Below are 7,589 nucleotides of genomic sequence, written 5' to 3' on the forward strand. Positions count from 1 at the left end.
GCATAGTAAATTTAAAGTTTCCATGGAAATTTATAATAGAAATATCCAGCAAGCAGTTAGGAGGAGAGTGACTCATCAATTATGACTTAATGTTCCAAAATTACCATTAATTAATTATACTTGAGGTCATAAAAGTGGGGATATTTCTCCAATAGTAAGCAAAAGTCTCAACAGCAAAGCTAATTTTACCAAGTCATAAAACTGATATGGAAGGAGCTGAAATTAAAAAATTTGGTTCTATTTCCCAGAAATACCCATGATCTTTTTACTTCCTATTGTTGAAAATATTACATTAACACATCTCTGACAATTTTCCACTTTTAATTATAATTTTCTATATCAAGACATGTGCTGTCTTCATTCAAGCTGGACAGTGAAAGATGCTGCATTAGTGATATGTGAAGGTTACTTCTAGCCCTGCACTAGGTGTGCGACATGTGACATTTACTCAATCTCTCTGTGTCAGTCTTTTCTGGCAGACGGCAGAAAACAATAATAAGTTTATAATAGAGCTTTAAAATTACATTTAAACTTTAAAAGTTTACAAAGAAAACCTGAAATTTATAATGATTCATTCATTTGTCTATTTTTATTACTACATTGTTATTTGAAATTATATCATTATGAATGCAATTTTCTTCTAAATTTAAGTCTGGATTCACAAGAGAGCTCTGACTCCATTTCTGTGTCTTAATTCCCCCCACTCATTGTAGAAACTTCTGGGAAAACAGCTCCTCTATTGACTGAATTATGTTGATGTCTAACAATTCATATGTGGCACCAGAATATTTTATTCTTAATGGCATTCCTGGTCTGGAAAGTGTGCACGTATGGATCTCCCTTCCTCTCTGTGCAATGTACACCATCTCCCTCGTGGGGAACCTTGGCCTTGTGTACCTCATTCGAGCTGAGGAATCCTTGCATCGTCCAATGTACTTCTTCCTGGCCATGCTCTCCCTCATCGACCTCTTCACCTGCACCACGACTCTACCCAATGCACTCTGCATCTTCTGGTTCAATCTCAAGGAAATTAACTTCAATGCCTGTTTAGTCCAGATGTTCTTTGTCCATGGGTTCACAGGGGTGGAGTCTGGTGTCCTCATGCTCATGGCTCTGGACCGCTATGTGGCCATTTGCTACCCATTGCGTTACTCAACGATCCTCACGAATCCTGTCATTGCCAAAGCTGGCCTTGCAACCTTCCTAAGAGGTGTGATGCTGATGATTCCTTTCCCATTCTTGGTCAAACGCTTGCCCTTCTGCCAAAGTAATATTATCTCCCATACGTATTGTGACCACATGTCGGTGGTAAAGCTATCCTGTGCCAGCATCAAAATCAATGTCATCTATGGTTTGATGGTTGCTCTCTTGATTGGAGTGTTTGACATCTGTTGTATCTCTGTGTCTTACACGATGATCCTCCGGGCAGTGATCAGCCTCTCGTCAGCAGATGCTCGTCAGAAGGCCTTCAGCACCTGCACTGCTCATATTTCTGCCATCATCATCACCTATGTTCCAGCGTTCTTCACTTTCTTTACACATCGTTTTGGGGGACACACCATTCCCCCTTCTCTTCACATCATTGTGGCTAATCTATATCTGCTTCTTCCCCCCACACTGAACCCCATTGTTTATGGAGTTAAGACAAAACAGATTCGAGACAGTGTCATAAAACTCTTCCACGGTGAAAAATATGCAAGCTGATCCACGACAATGGGGATTAGATAGAAGGAAAACAAAGAAAGTGGTTGTTCATTAAAGTGCATTTGTCGTATATTTCCCATGATCTATCGCAGAGGTTTTTTTTCCCAGCAAATGTAGTAGATAAATTTATAGGTAATTCTGAATTTATACTTAGCCTTCATTTTTGTCTTCACATTTTAAAAACAAAGTTATTGATAAGGGCTTGCTCCTACTTTTCACTTACAAAAAGGTAAGTTAAAAAATATTGCTACAAAATCACAAAAATGTCTATTAAGCAAAAATATCCAAACAGGGAGCTCTTTTCCTGAAACACCACCCATTTGGGTCTGAAGGCAGGATTTCCTGTCACTAGCTCTTCCCTGCAAGAGTTTGTGCTCTTCAAGTTACGTCACCTCAAAACACTATTTTGTCAAACCAATTTGACATCCTTGAGGGATTGAAATTATGCTTCTTTGATATGTTCTTTGAATTTTGGAAACATATAATGGGCAAGACAATGGCTATAGGGTGGACAGGGTAAAGTTTGCTAATGAAATTTTCCTAGGTCAGCCATGGTTATTCTCGAAGAACGAAGAGGTGAGTTGTCAGGATGGAAAATAAAATTCATCATTGAAACTTTCCTGGCCTTTTCCTCACCAATGCATTTTTCCATTTTCTTTAAACTTTGTCATAATAAGACCCCAAGTCACCTTTTATCCTTCAGTAAAATCTACCAACATGACCCCTTTGGAGACCAAAAGAACAACAAAATGGTGACCTTAACCTTCTGAGCTGACTGCTCTGTCTTCAACTGACCTACCAGATTCCCTCTGAACCCACTGTTTAGATTGGAACCCACTTCACCAAAGGGGCCCTGGTGGCATCGTGGGTTATGAGCAGAATTGTTCACCACAAGGTTACCATGTTGAACTCCCCAGTCCCCGTGTGTGAGAAAGAGGTGGTTGTCAGCTCCTGAAAAGATTTAGTCTCACAAACTCAAAGAGGCAGTTGTCCTCTGTCCTATGAAGTCGCTGAATCAGAACCAACACCATGGTGGTGAATTGTTGTATTGTTAATCAGACTAAGACAAGTGTATTCCTGAGGGAAATTATGTGTAGCCACCCAATGATCACAGGTTCATGTTTAAGCACATTTTGTTTGGAATGAACCTGTACATGTGTGAGCTGGAACTATAGTAGCAGTACACTTTGACTTAACCTCATACATGTGTATAAGATATGTTCTGAACTATTCAGAGTGTCTGTAAGTGTCTTGTCTATGTTCTTCTTTTTAAAAAAATAATTTTATTGGGGGCTTGTACAACTATTATCACAATCCATACATCCATCCATTGTGTCAAGCACACTTATACATATGTTGCCATCATCATTCTCAAAACATTTGCTTTCTACTTGAACCCTTGGTATCAGCTCCTCATTTATTCCCTCCCTCCCTGCTGCCCCCTCCCCCATGAACCCTTGATAATTTATAAAATATTATTATGTTGTCATATCTTACACCATCCGACATCTCCCTTTATCCACTTCTTTGCTGTCTATGTTCTTAATCATCTATACAGGTGGTAAATGACAGTTTCTAGCTTAGGGAGTCCATCCATCTAAATTTCTCTTACAGATTGTTTTATAAATTAATCTTTGTCTGTGTATTCAATTCCAAGGTATTCAGTGTTATCCCAACTCTGTCTTTGACACAGAAGCCGTACTTGCCCCAAGACTTTTAATATGGTGCTATTTGAATGCCCACTCATTGATGAACTAATTGGATCATTAGTTCATTTATGCTTAATTTATTCATTACTTTATAATTTCTATCTGTAAAACTATTTCTATCAGCCCAACTGAAGCTTTCATCAGAACTGATCACTCCCTTCGTCTTACTTACTACATACACTGTATTATCATAATATACATACTACTGCATTTATTTCATGTTTTTTAAAGTTTTTTTTTTAATTTAGTACTAGAACATGTTGTCTTTGAAAACCCTAGATGTATATTTATCTTTGCATTTCCAGGTCCAACATCATATAAGGGACAAGGTGTGACTAAACAAATACATATTAAGTGGCTAAATGAATAAGTCTATACCCATTAGGCTCTTTGTTGTGAAGGCGTGCTGGTGGCACTGTGTGCGGCTAACTGCAGATTCAGCAGCTAAACCCACTAGTCCCTTCATGAGAGAACGATGAGATGGCCTCCTCCTATAAAGGTTTATAGTCTCGGAAACCATCTGTAAGGTTACTCTGCGTCAAAATCTGTCTAATAGCAGTGGGATTTTAGTGTGTTTGTGGTTATTGGCCATGGAGTTGGTTTTACCTCATGGAGACCTGATGGTGGAAGAAATCCATGCAGGCCAGGCCGCCATAATCTTTGGTAAATGTGAACCCTTTGTGGAACCTATTATGTTCATCCATGGTTTTCCTGGTTTTCGCTTTTCCTCGACTTTACCAAATATGTTTTTTTTCTAGCAGTTTCTTTTGCCTGATGATGTATTCAAACCAAGTAAACTCCATATTTATACCTTACATCACCAGGAATCAGAACTCGCCGTGCCTTTACCTACGGTAACATACCTGCTTTCTAGTTTGTTAAGGATTATGTCAACCTGACTTGAAGAAAAACAGCAGGTTTCGGGAGGGGTTCGTACCAGAAATCCAGGCCAGTTGGGTCCAGAACCCTTTAGTTTTATGTACACACTTATATAGAGAGAGATAAAGAGACAAAAGGCTGGGCTTAGAGAGAGGATCGTGTACCTACAATTGAACACTCTTTGAGTCAGACTTTGTGGTTTAAAGCACTCTATCTCTGTCAGTTTAGGACAATGTTGATCTTTCCTACATGACGTGATTGGGTTATTTTCTAGGTTGGTTTTTTTTTTTTTTCAAAAGTAAAATCTTATATCTATAAATCCATACATTGAAATTCCATTGGGATCATATGATTTTTACACTTATTGAAGTAATTAGAAAAATAAATGTAAAGCATTAAGTAAAATAAGAGAATAAACTACTGGCTCAGAAAAAAATTTTAGTATAGACTCACAATAGATGTTTATGAAACTGCAGGATGAAGAGTTTGAATAACCAGAGAAAATACTGGCTGGGGAGGCTAGTGTACAAGGGATAGGAGAAACATGAATACTTTTACAAACTAATTTTCCTATACTTGGATAGGTGGACCTAAGTCCAACTGAACATTTTAATTTGCCAAAAGCACAGTGTTCTCTTTTCTGAAATTCTCTGAGTAATATTTTGTATATACAGCCCGCCACACAGACCTCCTGTGTTTGGTCCAGTGCAGAGCTCTTCGTTCTTTCCAAGGAGTGATAAAACAAGACGACGCGGTTCTCTGAGCATTCTCTTCTTCTTCTTCTTCCCTGGAGTGTTCCCTTTAAATGTCTTTCTTAATCTCCTAACTGCCTCTCTCACTCTCATTTTCCTTTGCCTTTTTATATGTTTCATTTGTTTGACTTTCAGAGAAATATTAGTTAATGATATCATTTAATCAAAGTGATATATTTTATCTTAGTCTAAATTTTTCGTTTTCAGATTATACTCATATAACTTACTCATTTGGTCAACTTTGTGTGTATAATAGAAGATACTCGTTAGAATAGATTTAATTACACTTCTTCCATAGTATCTTTTAGAATTTTTTACTGTATCTTCAAAACAAAAACAATCTAAATTCTATTCTGACTCACTTTAGGTCTTTATGGGAGAATATAGTCTCACCTTTCCTCAACAAGAGACACTAGTGGGTCTGAACCCTTGTAGGTAGCAGTCCATTGCTTCCCCAACAGTGCAACCAGAACTCCTAGTTTGAACAGCAATAAATGAACCAGGCTTAACATTGTATTTAATAATTTAAGAGGAAAAGAACTTAGATTTCATCAAGTATATTCAACTTATATCTATACAAGTAAGTCAGAAAGAACAGTTGTTGCACTGTACTTACTTAATCTTAGACATTTTATTATAAACAATATGATTTTTTTGTTTTGTTTTGGGACAATTTCTACAGCCTTGTTTTTGCCTAATGCTTTTAGTGCAGTTTGGATTTCTTCGTTTAATATCATTGGTTCTCACTCATATGCTACCTCTTGAAATGGTTTACGATTAGCTAGTTCTTTTTGGTAGATTGACTGTGTATTCTTTCAATTTTCTTTTGATGCTTCTTGTATCATTCAGTCTTTTGACCATAGAGTCTTGTAGTATTGTGACTTGAGGCCAGTATTTTCGTCAATCCTTTCAGTCCAAGATATCATAAGTTGTTCTTCTTTTTGGTTTTCTAACTCTATTTGGCTTTCTCTGCATATTTCATAATAATATTTAATCTTCTCAAGCTGTCCTTTGAGCTTATCTGTTCAGCTTTGGCTTCATCTTTCTTCTACTTCCCTTAGCTACTTTTTGAGAGCAAGTGTCAGAGTCTCTTCTCACACTCACTTTATTGTTTCTTCCAGTCTTAATTTACTTTTGCTTCCTTCACACATGCTGCTCTTGATAGCATCTCATCAGGTCTTCTATTGATGGTGTTTAGTGAAGTAAATCTGTTTTTGAAGTTTTCTAGAGATTCAGCTGGGATAGACTCTCGTGGACTTGTTCTAATTGTCATTATCTTCAGCCTGAACATACGTATGAGCCATTGGTGGTCTGTTTCACAGTTGGCCACTGGTGTGGTTCCAGCTGCTGATATTGAGTTTCTCTATTGTCTCTTTGCACACATGTAGTTGATTTGATTTCTATGTATTCCTTCTGGAGAAGTCCATATGTATAGTTGGATTGTATTTTTGTATTGTTGAAAAAGCTATTTGTGATGAAGAAGTCATTGGTCTTGCAAAATTCTGTCATGCAATATCAAGCTTTGTTTCTATCAGCAAAACCATATTGCCAACTACTGTCCCTTCTTCTTTGTTTCCAACTTTCACATTCTTATCACCAATGATTATTACTGCATCTTGATTGCCTGTTTGATCACTTTCAGATGGAAGACATTGGTAGAATTCTCCAAATTCTTTGGCACTAGCTTTAATGGTTGGGGCATAAATTTGAATAACAGTGGTATTGACTGGCTTTCCTTGTAGGTGGATCAATATTATCCTATTACAGGCAGCACTATACCTTAAGATAGATATTGAAATGTCATTTTTGACTGTTATTGTCACACCATTTCTCTTGGATCTGTCATTCCTAGCATGATAAACCATATGGTTTTCTGATTCAAAACGGCCCATAGCCATCCATTTTAGCTCACAAACACCTAGAATATAATATTTTTTATTTCATTTTTGAGGACTTCCAATTTTCCTTGATTCATGCTTCATACATTCCAAGGTCTATTATCGATGTTCATAGCTATTTCTTCTTATTTTGAGTGATACATCGTCAAAAAATGAAATTCCTAAAGGCTTTTTTCCATCAAGCTTTCCTCCATCCATGTAACAGTCAACTCGACATGGAAAAGGCAGCTCTTCCCTCCACCCTATTTTGAGTGTCTTCTGACCCGAGGGGCTCCTCTTCTGGCATTGACTCTGCAGTGTGCTGTTTTTCTCACTAGGCTTTCAGTATCGGTGTTTCAATACTATCCATAAGATTTTCAGGGGCTAATTTTCTCTTAGGTGAGCAGCCTATTCCCTCTTTGTAGTTTATTCTTAGTTTGGAAACTTTTTAAAAACCTGTCCACTCTTGGTGATCATGCTGGTGTTTGAAACACCAGTGGCATAGCTCCCAGTGTCAGAGCAACACACAGCCACTACATACAATAAACTGACCGACAAATGGGAGGCAGCACAATATGCTTCAGAAAATATATGAATATTCTAAGGTCTAGCTTACAACATCAATGTTGGCAATTTATATACAGTCAATGGATTTGTGGGGGGGGGGG

The 7,589-nt window shown here is 37.5% G+C and overlaps 1 protein-coding gene across 1 annotated transcript; it reads left to right on the plus strand.

Moving 5' to 3' along the window:
• The first annotated feature begins 744 nt into the window (after positions 1-744).
• LOC101638981 (olfactory receptor 52N5) lies at positions 745-1,704 on the plus strand. Its single transcript, XM_004717104.2, has one exon. It carries the CDS (start codon positions 751-753, stop codon positions 1,702-1,704), a length of 954 nt encoding a protein of 317 aa, XP_004717161.1. The 5' UTR covers positions 745-750.
• Positions 1,705-7,589: the final 5,885 nt, after the last annotated feature.

This window comes from Echinops telfairi, unplaced genomic scaffold (assembly GCF_000313985.2).
Source record: "Echinops telfairi isolate 266 unplaced genomic scaffold, ASM31398v2 ScPeMD7_41;HRSCAF=154, whole genome shotgun sequence".
NCBI classification, from domain to species: Eukaryota; Metazoa; Chordata; class Mammalia; order Afrosoricida; family Tenrecidae; genus Echinops; species Echinops telfairi.

Excerpts from the sequence above, each read along its gene's own strand:
- LOC101638981 (XM_004717104.2), top strand. The coding sequence starts at position 751 with ATGTTGATGTCTAACAATTCATATGTGGCACCAGAATATTTTATTCTT.